This window comes from Plectropomus leopardus, chromosome 14 (assembly GCF_026936395.1).
Source record: "Plectropomus leopardus strain MGB_pleo_1.0 chromosome 14, ASM2693639v1, whole genome shotgun sequence".
Lineage (NCBI taxonomy): Eukaryota > Metazoa > Chordata > Actinopteri > Perciformes > Serranidae > Plectropomus > Plectropomus leopardus.
The window spans coordinates 32,028,728-32,049,556 of record NC_142189.1 but is presented as its reverse complement, the minus strand read 5'-3'; the positions used below and the strand labels follow the sequence as shown (position 1 = coordinate 32,049,556).

At 39.3% G+C, this 20,829-nt stretch overlaps 1 protein-coding gene across 1 annotated transcript; it reads right to left on the bottom strand.

Moving 5' to 3' along the window:
* Positions 1-626: 626 nt before the first annotated feature.
* Positions 627-20,507, bottom strand: LOC121953646 (mitogen-activated protein kinase kinase kinase 7-like). Its single transcript, XM_088087399.1, has 14 exons — positions 20,075-20,507; positions 17,040-17,150; positions 15,344-15,409; positions 13,847-13,892; positions 13,429-13,567; positions 13,034-13,158; positions 11,342-11,470; positions 10,040-10,170; positions 8,103-8,187; positions 7,899-8,029; positions 7,656-7,797; positions 7,257-7,318; positions 5,413-5,528; positions 627-3,582 (listed from the first exon to the last, which is right to left on the bottom strand). The coding sequence occupies exons 1-14, from the start codon at positions 20,138-20,140 to the stop codon at positions 3,411-3,413; spliced, it is 1,521 nt and encodes a 506-aa protein (XP_087943525.1). The 5' UTR covers positions 20,141-20,507; the 3' UTR covers positions 627-3,410.
* Positions 20,508-20,829: the final 322 nt, after the last annotated feature.

Genomic DNA, 20,829 nt, shown 5'->3' with positions numbered 1-20,829 from the left:
GACTTGACAAAGAAGTGTTTTGAACTTGGTGATTGAAGGTCAAGGTCACTATGACCTCACAAACCATATTTTTGGCTATAACTCCAGAATCCATAAGCTAATTGTGACTAAATTTCACACAAATGTCCAACATAATACAATACAACAGAATAAAATGATGAAATAATGACAAAATATATCCAATAGGTCAAAGGTCAACTTCCCTGTGACATCATAATGCTAGGCAAAAACACTTCCTGGCCATTACCCAGTGTCATAAGTCAGGAACAGAAGGGGAGACATTCAGATACTGAAATGGTGGCACTTATCTTGGGTGCCCGTTTTAAAACTGATGGTACAGCTCTTCTGTGCTGCCAGGGGGAGGATGTGTGTGGAGCAGTCGTGTTTTCACAGACATAGGTGTAAACTGTCCGTGTAACTTAGCTGGTTTGCGGAGGCACATAACCACAGTTTACAGTTTGGTGTGCCACTGCTGTTTGACTGTAGCACTGAGTCAATCAGCAGAACAAATCCTTTAGTCAGTCATTGCTCATGTGTCCTGCTGTGACTTGCAGGTTGAGCTGCATAATTCCGAATCTGCCTTCAGACAAAATAGTCGAAACAGTGACATAAGTTTGGACAACAGATGAAAATACTACAAACTTTGGTTTTACTTTCTAAAAGCACATAATTGCAGTCTGTACATTTTAAAATCTCATGAGAAATGTTTTATAAAATTATCTGAGATGAAAAAATTAACTGTACAAGAACATTCCTTAGGCAACATCTGAAGAAATGCATTAAAACAACAATTCATCCCAAAGTAAGCCAATCATAGAAATCACCAAAAAACACATGCAGAAGATGTCTTTGACCCAATTAAGTGCAGTGCAGAAGAATGTTAACATAACTGTGTGAAATATAACTGTGTGTAAAAAGTAACTAAAGGAAAGAGAAATGAAACAGATGTAGAAAATATCTGCCAGGTTCATTATTCTACAGTTATTTCCATTTCAAACAGTCTTTTAACAAAGCTTTTCTTTGGCTCCGAGGCAGAGCGGCTCGGCAGCGGAGTTCCTTTGGTAAGTCTTGTATTCACAGTAAAATTGGTTTAAAATGACACGGCCCACACTGTCAGTGCCTTTCCTCTTCTCATACAACACAATACAACGGCTTCCATAAAGGGAGTATAGAAAAGTAGGAATTTACATATTACAATTGCAGGTTTTTTTAAACAACTCAAAAAAGTTAATACAATAAAAACACCCTCTGACACATGAAGCGGCAGAGTTTCTCTTAATCAAAGTCCGTTTCAGATAAAAAGTCCATGTGAATGTCCTTGGTCCCACCATATCAATACCACTGTGAAATATTAAATTTTATGATTCACCCCATCATCAAATGTACGGCAGCCCAGAGAGGATGTGGTAGCAATTTTTCCTCTTCCTCTTTTCCTCTTAGTTTCACAACTTAATTGCTTTATTACTTAAAGATAAAAAAAGTGCTCATATATTTCAAAGGGAAAGATCGCAAGGATTTAAAGTATACTGATATACTTAATATTGATATTAAGTCATTTAAAGGAATAGTTAACCCCCAAATCAAAACTGCAGTTATCCTCTTACCTGTAGTGCTATTTATCAGTCTATATAGTTTTGGTGTCAGTTGCAGAGTGTTGGAAATATCTGCCGTAGAGATGTTTGTCTTCTCTCCAATACAATGGAACTACATGGCACTCGGTTTGTGGTGCTCAAAAAGCCAAAAAAAAAAACAACTCAGCAACAATGTCTCTTTCCAGAAATCATGACCTGGTTACTAAAGATAATCCACAGACCTTGTTGTGAGCAGTTTAATGCAGGAACTATTTTCTTTCTACTGAATGTATCACAGCGCAGAAGGAAGTGTGCATCTACTCATGGATGAGAGGCTTGTGCTCGAGACAGTGCGAAATGTGAACATTAATGCTGTAGTTCTTGGCTGAGCTGTAAAGTTAGCTAGCTCATATGTGCTAGGTGAGATAGCAGTAGATGTATGTTTCCTTCTGCGCAGTGATACAGTTGGCAGGTGGTAGCTCTGTAAAAAAAAAAAATTGTTCCTACATGAAACTGCTCACAACAAGCTCTGTGTATTATCCTGAGTGTCTTGAGCAGCTTATGTAGGAACTATTTTCTTGCTACCGAATTACACCCACCAACTGTATCACCGCACAGAAGGAAGCGTGCATCTACTCAAGGTCAAGAGGCTTGTGCTTTGTGACAGTATGAGATGTGAACATTAATTGTGTACTTTTTGGCTGAGCTATAACATTAGCTTGCTCATATGTGCTAGGTGAGATAGCAATAGATGTACATTTTCTTCTGTGCAGTGATAAAGTTGGTGGGTGATAGTTCAATGAAAAGAAAACAGTTTCTACATGAAACTGCTCACAACAAGGTCTGTGTATTATCTTGAGTGTCTTGAGCAGCTTCATATAGGACCTATTGTCTATCTAAACCCACCAACTGTATCATTGTGCAGAAGGAAGAGTGCATCTACTGCTAGCTCACCTAACATCGCTGATGTAACTAGTGTCACAGCTCAGCTGAGGAGGACGCCATTAATGTTTACAACTCATGCTGCCATGGGCTTCTCGTCCATTAGTAGATGCACCATTCCTTCAGGCACAGTGATTCGGTTGGTGGATGTAATTCAGTAGAAAGAAAATAGCTCTGATATTAAACTGCTCACAACAAGGTTTGTGGATTATCTTCAGTAACCGGGTCAGGATTTCTGGAAAGAGATGCTACTGTTGAGTTTTACAAATGTGGTTTTGGTGCTTTAAACATCATAAGCTGTGGTGCTATCTAGTTCCATTATATTAAAGACAAGGAAGACATCTCTACGGCCGATATCTCCGACACTCAGCATTTCACACCAAACCTATCTAGATTGTTACATGGCACTCTTGGTAAGAGAAAAATCATGTAGTTATTATTTGGGGGTGAACTTTCCCTTTACAGTCAAACATACATTTGTTTGAGCTAGGAAATCTAAAAGTTTGCTTTGAATATAAATATATATGGCTAAAATTTCATTACTAAAAGAAGAATTTTCACTTTTTTCCTTCTGCACTGGTTTTCTGCAGTGTTGGTTAATTTTTGGTACCGAGTGGAAATGTCTAATGTTCAGACACTAAAATTGTGTAATAACTAAAGTCCAACAGACTAAACTGGAAATTTGGAGCACACTGCTGTTTGAAGCACTAGCATAGTTACCAGTTTGCCCCATATGTCTTATAGTTATCTTGATACATTATTTACTGGGAAGAAAAATATGTTATTCCCTCAGGACCATAGGTCTCCTGACATTATGGTCAGTTCATGGAGTGACTCCTCTCATCGGCAATGAAGGAAAGAGTAAAAACGAGAGAGGATGCAGGTGAGTGGACAGTCCTAGCTGTGCTGCTGGTTCTGACTCTTGAGCAGGCTCAGTTTGCTCTTCAGGCCCTGGCAGTATGCAGACAGGCTGTTGTTGTCCTCCAGCAGCTTGTTATGCTCCTGGATGAGTCGAGATGAAGTCTGCTGCTCCCTCTGGTCCTGCTCCAGCTCAGCTGTTAGCTCCTGTCTAAACAGAGGGGGCAGCACAGAGCCGCTGTTACTGTCAGCACATCATGACTACGCAAATAAACTTTCTATTTTTAGAGCTGGGCCGCTCATTAGGAGTGGCTGCTCCTCTCATCCATCGATCTAATTTGATCAGCTCTGAATGGATCAATAAATCAATTATCCACCCCTCTGAATTTAAATAGGGGACACACAATGATACAAAGGGACACACACATTTAAAGGAACAAAAAAGGAAGTTTGCTGTTGTCCCCAACTTCTCCACTTTTCCCAAGCGTAGAAACTTTTTTGGCCATGGTTAGCTTAGCTTAGCTTAGCACAAAGACTGGAGACAGAAGGAGCCTGGCTAGCCTCTGAAGAAAAAAAATAATCAACCAATACACAAGTGGTAAAAGCAACAGTGTGTGGTTATAGAGGGAGTTACGTGATGCAAAATCCTGACTCCAGCCTCGTACTTACAGTGATCTCAGCCTTCTCATCTCCCTCTCAGACAAAAACAAATTTTCCAAAATGTTGAACTGTTCCCTTAAACACAGGGTTGCAATCACAGTGGAGCCAGCGGCAGTAAACGTCCTTGCAAATGTCTCGGGTGTTTTAGAACGTTTTACTCTAGATGATTGGAGCGACACTGGGTCATATTTCTGAGCAGAAGTCTGACCTGAAATCTCATCACCCAGATTACAGTTATTTTTGGTTTACAGTGTGGTTCGGTTTTCATTACATTTGCGGACTCTCTTTTTGTTTTAGTTCTGTATTTAACGACATGTAAAATGTTAAAAATATAGAATCAAAGAGTGACTGTCTGTAAAAATAATTAGCAAATTAAAAAAGCAATAAAGCTGGATAAGTTTAGCTTCTTCTGGTTTAGTTTGTCTGCTCCAGGAAAAATATGCTACACCATTGCCTTTTTAATTATATACTGTTTCCTGTTCACACTGACTTATTGCAATGAACACAGAGGAGCATGCATGGAGTCATATGACGAGGTAACTCACCAAGTGAACAGTTCTGCTGTGCAGTGTATCTATAGATATAACCAATTTAAGACTTTTAAAGACCATTTCAATAAAATTTAAGGCCAAACTTGTGATGGAAACACACTAGAAGTGAAAAAAACACTCTTTCCATGTCAATTCGTCTGTGTCAATTCGAAATGAACTTTAAGGTAAAATGATGACTATGACGCAGGTTTTGTGACGTAGTCTACTGAATAGTCTCTGACATAAAACCCCCTGCATCGTCCATTAATTCCTGCTAATTTCTGTTAATAATGGACACCTTGTCAATAATGATCACTTTAAGAGTAACTAAATCCCCAACTTTTGGCTTAAGTGCCTCCTCCCTGGAATGTGGAAAAAAGTTTTAAGAATAGGCTGGGAGGGAGGCTACGACACACTCAGTCATCCGACTGTGCCACCTCTTGATCCACAACACCTCCTGCCCCCCCGCAAAAACAAAATAAAATTAATCCAAACTACACACTGTGCTTGACAGTTGAACAGCTCTGCAGTGCTCCATGCATCCAAGCTGTTCCTTAATGGATGAGTTTATTATTTTTACAAACTGATTAAGTATAATAAAAGACACTATGCAATATTTTTGGCCTTATTGCTGTATCAACAGGATTGTCCTGTCCCTTCAAGAGGGTATTTTTGCACTCAAATGTAAAGAAGCACCTGAATCAATGAACAACACTAAATGATTATATTGCTTTTAAGCTGAAAAAAAGTGGTTTGGGGGTTACTTTTCAGTATTATATCCATTATTACAAACTTCCTAAACCCAAATAGAGTTAAAGTGAAGATAACATCTGACATGAGACTGGGCTTACTTTCTCAGAACCAGGTGAGTGATCTCAGACTGGACTTTGAGGTACTCCTGAGCCATCCTGATGTGCTGTTCAAACACCGCCATGGACTCTTTGGAGTTTGGACAGGGAATCAGGGGCTGAAAGCACAGGGACAGCTCAGTGAGTCAGATTTTATTAGGATCAACATCCCACAACTGGATCAGAGGAATACTGTGAAAAGCAAAACCATGGTTTAGGTTTAATTAAAATACCAACGTCTCAAATCCTACACTTGTCCACGAACTGCAAACTGCTTTTTAGATTACACTACAAAACTACAACAAAGTCAACAACCAAGAAATATTAGTGACTACAAAAGGAAGTAAATTAATCAACAATAATTCTGAAGATAAAAGTGCTCACTGAAGAAGAAAAGTAGGCAAAAACAAGAAATTAAAGCAGTTTCTTGTAAATATTTCTTCTAAATATGCATGCAGAATGACATTATTTAACAGTGATCTTTAGGTTTCCTCCCTTTTGTGTCCTTCTGCTTTAAAAATACATATATCTGAACATTAACAATTATTAGGTATAAGCATTACTTTTTGCTATTGAATAAAAATGGGGTATCGTGACGGTCTAGTGTGAAAGATTTTGGGGGATTTGTGGCTTTAGTAGCTGTGAGGATTGACGTTTGCAACCGGCTAAAACTTGAGTGTGTCTTGTTCAGAAGGTTTTGACAAATTATGCCACAGAAGCCTCTTTCTCTCCACTACTACGGACCAGGTGATTTAAACTGGTAAAATACTGAATAAAGCAGTTTCAAGTTGGAAAGTAGTGTTTCTCCAGCTCTGTTTTGCATGTCAGAGATGGGCTGCCAGCACAGAACTTATTGATGATGAAGATCCAAAACTTCAGAAGTTTTTCACTGAGAGCCAAATTATGTGGAGAGGTTAACTCCTATCCAAAGCAAATGGACCTGCTGATTTACACCACTAAAAACACATAGAAAAGCAGTTTCACTTCAAAAAGTAAGTGTGTTTCCAACACTATTCATCACTGAGAGGCTGCTAACCATGGTGGCTGATGTGAAAACGCAAAAATCTGTCAGCAGTGTTTGGTTTGTCTGTTCTGGGCTACTGTAGAAACATGTCGGTGCAACATGGCAATCTCCATAGACGAGGATCTGCTCCCTTTGTAAATATAAATGGTTCATTCTAAGATTACGAGAATACAGTGATTCTTATTTTCAGCCAATTACAAACTAAAGAAAACAGAATTCAAATATTATGTTCCATTTTGGCAATATATCCCCCTAAATCCTCCACACAGGACCTTTAAATATATACATTTTTATACATTAATTTTGCTCCTTTTATGTTTATTCATATATTTGTATTTGTTTCAATTACATTTGCAATGTATGTACACCAAACTGACATAAGTGTACTTTTTGTGTGTGTGTGTGTGTTTGCCTTTATCTTGATACTCTGTTGCAGAAGGTCTGATAAACCTGTTGTACAGGGACATAGTGTGTATTGGGGAGGACACACTTTAGCTGTAATGTACTAAAGCACACAAAGCTGAAGTCATGCACTAACCCATGTTAAAAAATGTACCAAAGTTGTAAAAAAAAAAAAAAAAAATTCAAGAAACATTTCTCAATAATGGAATTATTATTATTATTATTAATGATCGTTGTAATAGCAGTAAAACAAATATTGAATGAACAAAAATATGTATTTTTAAAAAATCACAATAAACATTTCTCAATAATAAACATATTATTGTTATTATTATTATCATTTTTATTATTCTTAATGAAAGTTAAAGTAACAGTAAGAAAAGACTTATCGAATGAACACAAACATGTATTTTCAACTTACTTGTAACTGGTGATCCAGTTTCAGGTAGGCCATAGGAATGGAGCTGTCTAAACCATTGGTAGCTGAAGACACACACACAGACACAGACGTCATTGTCACTGAAAAGAGCTCTTTTAGCAGTAAGCACACACACACAAATCTGATAAACAAACACTGTTAGGTTACACTGTAACGCCCCTTAGTGGTGCAGAATTGGCAGTGCAACATAACTCAAAGCTCGTAGTGTGTGTTGTCATCACGATGCTGTCACTCCTGATGAACTCTTAAAGCAGGACTGAAGGAGGAGAAACAGCCCAGCTCTGTCACATGTATTATCAGTCAGGCTGGGATTGTAATTCAGTGGTGGCAGCATCCACACAGAATTTAGAGGAAAACAGAAAAAAATGAAAATCTCCCTACCTGTGGGACTAAATGTCATCCTCAGCTCTGATTGGCCGGTGTTGGTGGTTATTGGGCTGGTGCAGTGGGTGGGGCTCTGGGAGCGTCCCGGTTGACTGTCTACGCTGGACACCCTGGACAGACCTGTCCGCAGTGTGGCTGTCTGAGAGGGGAAGACACGAGGTTGACATCATAAAATTAGTTTAGACCGAACACAGCCCTCACAGTATGATGGTGAACTATCAGTGTTTGTGGTTGGATTACCTTTGAGGGTTTGAACTGGAGTGGAAATTTGGCCTCAAAGCTTTTCAGGGTTTCCTCTCTGCCCACAGAGTTCCTGTGTTCTGTGTTGTCGTCACTCCTGTTACTGTTGATGGTGTAGTCAGCGTACGAGCCTACACACAGCAAACACAGACTCATGAGACATGACAGAAACAAAACATAAGAAGCTGCAGAGCTGATACAGACCTGTGCTTGTGGCTGATGAGGAGCCGCTTCTGTTGCCCGAAGACTGGTGAGAGAGCTTGAGTGGTTCATCAGAGCCTGGAAAGTACTGGGAGATCCAAACACAGCAAGCAGCACTTTTCAGAAGAGCTTAGTACACCTCTTTCCCACCAAAATTAGCACGTGCACACAAGTTTTTTTAAACATAAGCAACCGACTGCATTCCCACTGCCAGTAAACACAACAGAAGTCTGCCTTTCTGTCAGCTTTTGTGTGGGGATTGTTTTGTTGGTGTGTCCGCGTGACATCACAGACAACTTTTCAGTGGTTTCTTCTCTTTGGATTAATGTTTGAATGGTGCTTAGGAGACAGGAATTTAGTGATGGAGCATCATTGCATCTCACAGGTTTAGCAGCTGAAATTACCCTGTTCACCCATCAATGCTGATCTGAGCAAGAGGCAATAAAAACCTGTGTCTACTGCAGTCATGTAACCCGAGGGTGAATGCCGATTGTTTGCATTCTCATTGCATCAAAAATCCAGATGTTAGCGGGTGTTACTGGGTTTTATTGTGCAGTGGAAATAAGGATTTACACTTTGACTTGACTCACTAAGAGCCAGGTCGGTGATTCAAAAACCCGTGCTAAAACAGACTGACCTAAAGCTGAGTTCATCTCCTCTTGTGTCAAAGTCTAAATTTTCTGCTTATCTACAACATGCTGCTGAAGCATCATTGTTGCTTTGTTTCAGGCAGTGCTTCTGCTGATGTTTGCTGTTTTATATTTAGTATATGTATGTATCCTGTTTAACCAGAAAAAAGACGGAGTGAGATTTAAAATCTCTTTTTTCAAGAGCGACCTGGCCAAGAGGGCAGCATTAACATTGTTACAACAATAAATACAAGCAGACTAATACAAGTAACACATGATACAAAGAGCAAAAACAACGTCCAGTTATAATGCAACAAAGAACAGTCATATACGTTAATATGAGCAATTATTGATTTCAGTGAGAATTAGAGTAGCAATTACAAGACTGCTATATTCTCAATCCCTTTAAAGTGACTGAAATTCCCTAATAATCATCTCAAATTCAGGTCCTTCTGTGAGTTATTCCAAGAAGAGGGGGTGGCATATTTAAAAGCTTTTTGCAAAGTTTTGCATACCTTAACCATATGCTGCTATGAACATTGTAGTTTTGTCTGCTCTCTTGCTTTAGATTGATATGACCCAACACTTCACCTGTCAGCTCTGACTTTCAAAGTCAGTTTTGAACTGGCCTCTATTCAGTCATATCTTATTGGCTCTGGGTTTGGCTTGATAAAACAGAATTATCCTGCTTCAATTTGTCCGGCTCATTCAAGACATGCTTGTCACAGTGAGCCCTGATTACCACCGACCCAACATCAGTGTCAGTATCTGGCCAAAAGTCTCCTTTTCTGAACCTGAGTTATGATGTTGAGTAATGGCCAGAAAAGTGTTTCTGCAGAATGTCAAAGTGAAGTTGACCTTTGACCTTTTGGATATAAAATGTCATTATTTCATCATTTTGTCCAATCCGATATTTGTGTAAAATGTTGACATTATAAGTGTACAAATACTTGAGTTATGGCCAAATGACCATTTAATTATAATCACTTCATCATTGAGTCTAAGTGGACGTTTGTGCCAAAATTGAAGAAATTCCCCATGTTCTTGAGAAATCATGTTTACAAGACAAAGACGGACAAGAACACCGTGACCTTAACCTACATTCTTGTTCATTCCTGTGTTTAATTTGACATTTGTGCCAAATTTGAGAAAATTCCCCCATTCAACTTGAGCTTGCCACAATGAGCTCTGCTTTCTGTCCAACACCTCAACAGCTCATGACCAGCTTAGACTCTAATATGCACATGAACGCACAAGTAAAAAAAAAAAAAGTGGTTTTAGCGGGAGTTACAGTATGTGTAGGGACAATACCTTCATGAGATTGCTCATAGTGTTCTTGACCTCCTCCATGGATGGTCTCTGGCTGGGCTCTTTGTCCCAGCAGCGGGTCATCAGGGTCTCAATGGGCTCTGGGAGGTCTTTAATCAGAGGAGGACGTGTACCTGCGTCACAGGAAACAGGCAGTCAGGAGACCGCAATGTCTACATGTGGTCTGTTTTGTTCAAGATTCAAAATTCAAGAAGGTTTATTGTCACTCCAAAAAATGGAGGTACATGAGAGGGAACAAAAATAAGTACTGAGGTCCTGCTTGAGCAGCAATGAAATAGAACACTAAAATCTAAAACAGTAGAAGCAACAAATGCAATAAAATAAAACAATAAGACCAAAAACAGTACAAATGTAACAATGCAAATAAGTATTAATAAATTGAAGTATAAATAAGTATCACTGCACATTTAAGAGTCTGTGGTGTGTAGCTGATATCACAAAACTTGGGTCTAAACTGGGAGAAAGAGAAGACTGACTCCCACCATCACTGTGTGTGATGGTTGTGTCTGCTCAACTTGGACCTTGCTTGTACAACTGATATGACTCTGATTCCACCTTCAGTCTGAAGCTCTGTGAGGCTTCCACAAGCTCTGAGCTCTTTTGTTTTAAAGTAGACTTACAGTTTGCAATTAACTTCTCAAATGGCGTGATGTGACTGGTTTCTTGCTACTGTGGTGTTGCTAAAACTGAGCTAAGTACACGATAAAGTCAACTATAATCAAACGCCACATGTGATTATCATAAGATAGCAGCCTTATTTTGACCAGCTGTATACTTGCTCTGCTGTCAGTTATGAGTTGCCTTTATTTATGGCTGATGACTGCAAATTGCAGTTGTATGGAGACAGAAGTTGACTGACATTTAAAGGGTGAAACTGTGCCCCCCATTCAGTTGGACTGGGTGGTTGGAACTTGCATGATGTACCCTTAAAGTGTCTTTGAAACAAGTGGATGTTTGTGCCAAATTTGAAAATATTCCCTCAAAGTGTTCTTAAGTTATCACTTCAGAAGAATGAGAGTGACAAGGTCACGCTGGCCTTAACCACTGAACTTTGCCGAACAAATTCTTATCAGTAGATTCTTGAGTCCAACTGGACGTTTGTGCCAAATTTGAGGATATACCTGCAAGGTATTTCTAAGCTATCAAGTTCATAAGAACAGGACAAGCAGAAAGCCCGAAAACATAATGCATTCATGGTTGCCATGGCTATCGCTGGTGCAGAGACATAAAAAACGCAACAGCAAGTAGTATTCTAGTTGGAGCTGATGCAGGACGTGTTCTCACCTCTGTGGACGGCCCACATTATACAGAACGCCGAGCCGCCAATCTCATCAAAGGGCTTCTTGCGTGTGATGACCTCCCACAGGATGATGCCCCAACTGAACACGTCACACTTTTCACTGTAGTTACTGCCTGAAGAACACACAGCACAGACTGATTGTACTAAACTTACAACCAGTAAAATGCAGGTAAAAATCAAGCTTGGCTGTTAATGATGTAGTGTTACGCACTGAATCAAATTCTACTGATTTTATTTAGACACCGCAATCACTATCTATGGCAGAGCAATGACGGTTTATATTACGGCAACATGCAGAAGAAATTGGAGAAGAGGAAATTGGAAGTGAAACAATTTAACACTATCTTGTAAGTTTGTCACAAGACTGGTCACACATTTTTAAAACAGCCCACCACACACACAAAGGTTCATTGAACAAAAAAGCATCTGTATGTTACAAGTAAAATAACAGAAAATGCTTTTTCCTCTCACATTTTTTACTCAGTTGCCTATGAGTTTCTTTACTTGCATGAATATTGTTGTATTACATTGGATTTGGTGTTTAATGATGACAGTGCAGTTTGCATTGCATTATATGGATATTGGTAAAAGGACTGTAACATATGTGTTTTACTCTTACTAATAAATTTGTTTTAAGAGTTATATAAAGTCATAATTTAGTTTATCAAGAGAGATTTTTTATTGGTGAAAGAGTGGCTACCAATTTTCAAATATCCCCAAATAGTTAATCGGTATCACGGTATTTCGAAATCCTGCAGGTACGTTTTTCAATACCGTCATACATACAGTACACACATACATTGTATGTAGTGCACAGCATGCACCACCAGAGCCTTTCTCCGGTCTTTACTGATGCAAAAGGGCTGCTGAGCTGAAAGACACAGTGACACCTAGTGGTGGAGGGAGAAGTTACAGGACTGTAAACAGCTGGTGGCCAGCAGGCAGAGAGACTGTAGAGAATAACAGCATGTTTTTTCCTCTAACTTGGTGAATTAAGGATTTATTCTGACCAAACCGGAGCTGGTGATTGTTGGAACAGTGGACTTACAAATCGGTGGTGCACGCTCATACCATCATATACCGTATAACCACGTGTTAAATATTACAAACCACCTAAGCCTACTCGTTAATACGAAACCCTATTTGCAATATATCACAACACTTCATCCTTTTAGTTACTTTTTAAACATTTATCTATATCTATATCTCACATATCAACAACAGTAATACCATCATGCCTGATTATTTTTGGTATGTTTGTTGTTGTTTTTTCTTTGTCCTGTCTTGTCCTGTCCTGTCTAAATTTCTGTCCTGTCTTCACCTACCCCCCATGTATGCATTGCCTATCATTACCTTGTTTTTGTTATTACTTTTGTACTGCCCTTTTGCACTCACTAAAAAATAAAAACTGCTCCCTGACTGACAGGAAACATCAGCTTATCTATTTAAAGTGAAGTACAATCTCTGAAGAGTAAATCCAATCAGAACTGAGTCTAGCTGACAGGTTAAATCTTTTAAATGATGATTTAAAATAAAAACAACCACCATGATAATAGCTATTATAAATTTTGAAAAATTGACATTGATAGTATAAATACATGTTTCTGTATTAATCCACTATCATGAGGCAGGTTAGAGCTCATAAATGAGAAGTCAAAGTCTGGTTTGTGGCTGACCTTCAAACACCTCTGGAGCCATCCAGGCTGCACTGCCTTTATTGTTGGTCATGTAGGTCTGAATATCACAAGCTGTTCCAAAGTCACATATCTTCAGCACAGTGCCACGAGCCACCAGGAGCAGGCTGAAACAGTGAGGAAATATGTTGGTTGTTTTAGGCATACTGTTGCACTTCAACAAAACATATATGTGAGTACTTATACTAATACATACATACTAACCATCTAAAGTTATAGTGCACGCACGATTACAAGTCTTTGATTACAAATCTTTGATTACAAATCTCTTCTTTTAAAGTGTCTTCTACAGCTTCCTGTGACTCATGATCACTGTGTTTTCTTACAAACACTCTGAACAGTGTAACTTCTGTGTGTTTGATCATGGAGAGACTTACTTTGGTGGTTTGAGGTCCCGGTGAATTAAGGCCTTTGGCTTCATCGCGTGCAGGTAGGCGACTCCCTGGGCGCACTGCAGACACCAGCTCATGGCATGGGAGGCTGTGTAGTGTGGCTGCGGGTCTGCACTGTGCAGGACTGTGATTAAGTGACAATGAGATTACTATATGAACACAAACATGGTTTTACAGCAAATATCTAAACCATTTTGGAACTGTTGTGTTATGTCGAATATCATTGTATGGTTCTTGGTCTGCATCTTGCAACAAATGTATTTATACTGAGACACATATATAGTCTTTTGGGCAACAACTATTTAGCCCATGGTATGACAAAATTGTAGCTTATGCTGTTGAGCACGATACCCAGTCAATGTGAATCCACTGGAATATTTTACAGACACAAGATGAGACTTACGGTTATATAAAGAGCCACATTCTGCGTACTCCATGACCAGACACACCTGAGAACACAAATCATGTTACCTTAGCAGCGAAACATGACAGTGAGACATGGCTCACGTGCAACTACCTCTAAGCTCAGCTGCATTATGACAGAATAAACCTGCTTACTGCTGCTGACAGTTAATAGCCACCGCATGTGCTTCTCATGCTGCATTCATGTGATGTTGGAAGGTCGTAGTTGACTTTGTAATGTTCATGTGCTTTGAGGTTGTAATGTGGGAACAACATGGAAGCTACAAAGATGAGTTACAGATTTTAAAAACAGGATTAAGAACCTTTTGGACATTGAATGCTCGTGTTTGTTTTTCGAATGTTGCCAACTGACTGTTTGTGTTAAGTTTGTTGCCTGTTGCTTGTGTTTGAAATTTTATGCTGTTTGTTTGAAATTTTGCTGTTGTGTTTTTTGTCTACGAGTTCTTTTATGTAAAAATTCTTTGTGTTGCTGTCTTGGCCAGGACTCCCTTTGAAAAGACGTTCTGAATCTCAGTGGGACTATACCTGGTTAAATAAAGGTTAAATAAGTGAATGAATTTATATTTTTTATGTATTATTTTATTTTTTATATATAATCTAGGTCACTCTACATGGACAGCACTTAACATTAACACCATATTACACTTTACATGTGATCAAAAATTGATATTTAATACGCAAATTAATAAAAAAAGTTTCTTACCATTGACCAAACATTGACTTTCCTGCCATGTTCATCTTGCATTATTACATCAAGTCAGCAACTCGTGTTATAAAATAATGTTATTATGAATGTAAGTATACTCTGGCATGCTTTACAGTTAAATGTTTGCTTCCTTGCTTGCTGCACCTGATAGATGCAGATACTAAAATGTGCAACTATGAAAAGTAAATGATAGCTACCAGGAACAAAATAACAAATTCCCTTTTTTGTTACCGTCAATTGTTAACGCTGCTTGCATGCTTTCCGCCATTTCTGATGCCCTGAAACATCATGCAAACGTTGCAACTCGCCAATTCAGGTATCACTGAAATTTCCAAATTTCCCACTCGTAATTATGACTTTGGAGGGCTGTTCATGTACTCATAACTCATAACTAATTACAGTAAATATGATATTTCCAGAAAGCACACGAAGGCAGCAAAAGACAGGAAGTTGCAGTCAGTGTGTACTCACTTCCCTCTTAAAGTTTTAACCCCGCTGTAAAGCGAGGTGGCGCCTGATGGCATTATAAACATTTGGAGATGGAACAATACATGTATGCTAAAAAAAGACAAACAATAAAATAAGTGTCATGTTTCAAAAGTGATCTAAACTGGGAGGGCTGTGAAAGTGCTGTTACGTAAAGCCCTGGAGATGAGATCTGTTCTTTCAGGAAGTGCTTTGTCCTTTAGCACACATCACAAGAAAAGGCTACTGATATGTTTGGCAACACATGAGCTATTAGCGTCACAGTTTGAAGTGTTGTGTACTCACTGGATTGTCACAGGAGCCGTACAGTTTCACGATGTTGGGGTGATTCACCCGGGAGAGCTGGCGGAGCTGTACACAAACAAAAAAATACAAATACAAATCAATTTATGAATCCTATGATGGCGTATTAGGTTTGTTTTGTAAATTTTTAAAAAATGGAGGGCAATATTCTAAAAAAATCATAATTTCAGAAATGTATGGCACAAATTTGACAGGAAAAAGTTGGATATTCTTTTAGACTATAAAGTCACAAATTTTGTGAGATATTTGAGATATTTTCTTCTGAACAGGCCGATTCACGGCAATGTCTCTTCAAAGTCCGATGATTATCTGCTGATTCTGGGCTAAAATCAAGAGCATTTCCTTATAGCGAATTTGAAAAGTTCATCCACTGCAGGCGTAATATACAGCAGGCAACAGCTTCTGTGTGATGTGGCTGATCCAAAGTGAAGTGATGACTTTTTTTCTAACAAATTTGCGACAAATTCTGTGTTTTTTTCTCAGAACTTTTTTTTAATCTACACTGGCCCTAATACACCATCAAAGAAAGTTATCACAGTGTCCTACACATTCATTTACATTCATTCATTCATTCATTCATTTTCCGTAACCGCTCGTCCTCGTAAGGGTCGCGGGGGGCTGGAGCCAATCCCAGCTGTCATCGGGCGGAAGGCAGGGTACACCCTGGACAGGTCGCCAGACTATCACAGGGCCGACACATATAGACACACAATCTTTCACACTCACAGTCACACCTAAGTTAGAGTCACCAATAAACCTGAGCTGCATGTCTTTGGACTGTGGGAGGAAGCCGGAGACCCCGGAGAGAACCCACGCAGACACGGGGAGAACATGCAAACTCACAGAAGGGCCCCCGCCCATGGACCGAACCCCGTTCCCATTCATTTACACATTATTTTAATTTTTAAAAACTTTTTTTTCCTGGTCATTTTTCACTTTTTTTGTTTTACTTTTTTTTTGGTTTTCTTTCTGTTTTTTTTTTTGTTTTTTTGTTTTTTTAATCTACATACACCGTCATAGAATCCATATGTTATCACTGTTTTCTGCACATTCATTTACACATCATTTTTAAAAACATTATTTTTAAAAAATATTCAGGTCATTTTTCAATTTTTTTTGCTTTTTTGTTTTCTTTTGTTTTGTTTTTTTGGAAAATGTTCAAGTCATTTTCTTATACTTGGCTCATTTCTTGTTTCGCTGCTCAGTGATGTTTGAAAAAAATGAAATAAATGAATACAGCCAATTTGCCCATATTTCAAAATAAAGCATTGGATTGTATTTCCTATCTTTGCTGAACAACTGTTTTGTGTGAAAGGAAATAAAAGCTCATTCGTCTGAGACGTCTGTCCCAAATATAAGCCTGTTATAAGCCTGTCAATGACTTAAGCAAATAATAGCCCCAGCTATTAATTGAAGTTTTATGATATACTGATATTTAGGCCCGAGGCACAGAAGTGCAGAGCCCAATGGCTGGTTTAAGTGCAATTAATCTGTTGTTTGCTGGAAATGTTTTTCTCCTGGTTACACCAATTTCCACTGACCAAATTTCTCAAGACAACACTGCTACCTCCAACACATCTGCCAGGATACTGATGGGAAGAATGCCACACATCTGAAGTGTGAGGCTGGCTGCAGGTTTGAAACTGCACAGAGCTAACAACAAAGGTGTTCACAGTACCTCGACAAGGAAAGCGTTCCTCTCATTCTCACTCTCGATGGTCTTGATTGCTACGTCCTTTCCTTTCCATATGGCCTTAAAGACAACTCCAAATGTCCCTCTGCCAACAGCCTGAGGAAAGATAACACAACACAGTCACATAATACTCTACAAGGCTGCAACCAGAGGTGCTTTCACACCACCATGTGGTAATTTTACGCCTTCAATCCAGATTATTGGGGTCGATATTTGGCATTTTGCAGATTATTTGTATCTGTGTTTTATTTTAATGATCACCGATAAAATTAATTCATTAGAAAGTGTGAAGACAGTGTCAGCATGGGAGGAACTTTTACTTGGTAAGATCTCGGGGTGCTATTTTTGTTTATTAATTTTTTATCAAAATTTTCATTGAACTTTAGAAAAAAAAGTTGCATGGAACTTGCTGTATATGATGCAGAGCATTTCTGTTTTAGTTAAACATTTGCTGAAGGCATTTAAACAGAGTTTTCGGTTGGAAGTTGTTATATTCCAAATTCTAAATACTGACAGAAAGATTTTTATTTTTTATGTAAATGCATATCGGTTCCAAATATCAATTATTGATCTCATTAAGTACTAATAATCTGTATCTATATTGGCTCTGAAATCAATATCGGTCGACCCCTAATTTCAATAAAGGCAGCAGAGGAGAAGCGTTTTCAGCATGGTGGTAGGGGTATGAAGCAGTTGCCGCCCTTGTGCACAGATTTAGTTTTCTGCCGCGCTGAGTTCACTGTGTTGATCTTCTGCTGGTTGCTTCTGGCTTTGGCAGAAATAATAGTGAGAATCACAGAAAAAGAAAGAAGACAAGAAGAAGGAACTGATAGTGTTGGTGTCTGAATACCTGGAGTTACAGCACTAGCAACTTATAAGGACAATCAGAAGAGAAACTGGGCCTGAAATAACATCTCCTCAAATTTAAGATGACAGTTGTCCAAACATGTAGAAATATTTGGTCATTTCAGTGATTTTCAATGTCTTGCTACAGCATGCAGCTACAAGCTAGCTTGCACTATGACCAGTGTTCACTGAAGCACCTCCCTGTTATTGCAGCCATGGACTGCTGCAGCCGCAGACGCTTTTAAAACGCATTGGGAACTGCAGGTCAGCAGGGTGGTTACTGCAGCGGTACGAAATCTGCTTAATGACTACTTTCATCGTCCATTAATCTGAATATTATTCTCTCAATGAATCGATTCAGGTAGGGCAGTTGCATTATACCTGTGTTCATAGGAGAATTGATAATAAATTCAGATGATTGCCATTTGTTGTACGTTCCTTTGAAAGGGCAAAGCCATCTCCATCATGGTGCATCTGTTTGTTTTTTAAATAGTCAAGAGCAATCTATAACAAAATATGCCATAAAACAGATGCTCATTCTACATAAACTATGAATAGGCTATAATAAACTACACAATTAAATAAATGTCTAGTCTCTCTTTGATCATGTGTTGAGGTGGTAAGATAATACGGTGTCTAATTCGGATGTATAACGAGTAAGGAGCATGCACAAGGGCCCATCATAACTGCATGCACTGGGGCCCTTTGCAGGGGCCTCATGTCTCTGAATCGATTCGTTTTTTTGGTTTATGTGACATCCTCAAATGTCTTGTTTTGTCCAAAGCCCAGAGATATTCTGTTTAAAATATTTACATAAGGAATTTGACAATTTTGATTTTGATTTTTTTTCTTTTTCTTTTTTTCTGTCCACATCAAATGCAGGCTGTCAAGCAATGTCAAACGCACACAAAAACAACAGGTAACCTCCCCCGTAAGGCCAGGTTGACCAATCAGAAGTCTGAAGTCACTACTGGCAAATGCACAGCAACAACAATCGCGCAGCACTGGGGAGACTAAAGTGAAGTTACACACACTCTGCCTGCATGAGCAGCGCTGGTTAGGTGTGTCTCAGCTGTGACTCGCCAATTTATTTCACATGCCACGTGAGTTTATTACAGTTTCAATGTCTTTATCTGTAACAGACATGAGGAAATAGAAACACATCTGTTTTACTGAAACTTCCCTATTTCCATTTCAAAATAAAAGTCCTCTGATGTCTCTGTTGACAGAATCCCATCGGTTGTTGGCACAAGACATTTTATTGTGAAACATTTGCTGGACCGTGTTGTTGAGGATGCAGAAGCTTGCACAACTTCACAAATGAGTGGCATATGTATACTAAAAATGGAAATACAGTACTCATTGCAGCAGGCAGCATCACAGAAACAGCACTGTCAATGTGAACACCGCAAGCGTGAAAAAACACTACAATTTGGCACGGTTGCTGTCACGCGCTGCTCAGACATGCAGGTAGAGATAACAACACACTCTCTGACGTCAAACAAACATAAACACTAAAAACAGAGTTTCTGATTATCTTTACCCTGGAGGGAGTTTTCCAGAATGTTTTAGTGACCAAAAACTCAGTTTGCGTGTGGATGAAAGGCCAAAACGCATAGAAAATGCTACATACATGTTTGGACAAGAAAGGACAGAGGAGCAGGGGTTAACAGGGGTCCAGCAACTCAATTTTGGCCCGGACCCCAAATAAGGTTCATGAGGCCATGGTAAACAGCACATAGCCCCTCACTATCAGCAGAAGACTTTTAAATACTTTTCTTCTCTTAAAACCATAAACTGTGTTTTCACTATCTCGAAACTTTCAAAAGTAGCTACATTTGCGTTTACCCAGTGCACATTTAACGACTAATCTGCCCTTTTACAAAGTGAGGCCTTGCTGTGCTTGTTAAAATGCATTAAGGGGTTTCGACAGCAGATGCTGTCATGTTTCATGGTTGGCCAGACCTCAGTGTGTTAAACTCTCGCTGGATTTCACGTTAAATTCAACGCTAACGTTACAGTAAGACCAAAAAACGAGCCTGTGTGGGTCCTCGGTATGACTCATACACAGAAACTATGCGTAGTTATATTTTTTCTCCCGGTCTGGGACATTTGTCCCCCAGCAAAGCAGAGCTAACGTCCTCTGCTGAGCTGCTGCTGCTCAGGAAGTTTACCGCTTCAACTTGGATGTCTTCATACTGGATGTCCTCAAAGAGACACGCAGCCGGAGTCTCCACCATCTCACACGGCGGGGACACTCCTCCACCCGAGCCCACGGTGCAGGGGTGAAAACCCGAAGCTTGTCCGGTGCTTAACGGCTCTAGATGAAACGCTGCAATGTCCGTTGGCTCCTGTTGCTGTGAATTCAGGAAGTGGGCACCAGACAGCGGCTCGCGCAGCGTTTATCAAACATCTGCGGGCCCGGAGCGCTCGTGAACGTCCCACCACATAGAGGGGGAGGAAAAGCGGCGAAACGGAGCATTTCTGACACCTTAAACCGTGACTCGTTATTCAAAGACTACTGAATATACTGCAAGCTATACCTGTAAGCCGTTATTCAAAGTATTTGCTTTAGAATGAAGTTGATAGAGTTAATATCTATGCGCCCAACTGAGGCGTGGTCTTGAATGCAGCTTTGTTTTGTTTCTGTGCGCACGAGAGCCTCCACAAGGGGCGACAAACAATGTTTCCATGGCTAATACATTGTACAACACACACACACACACACACACACACACACACACACACGGGAAACGTGGAAAAGGCAATGAGCAACTTGGGAAGAAATGTCATGCAAATTGCTATTTTTATTATTATCATTATTATTATTATTAGATCTAATAAGTATATATATAACAAGTCATTTCCCTTTTTATCTTTTCTTTTTTGTAATTATTTACTTAATTTTCTTTAACTTTTAACAAATTTT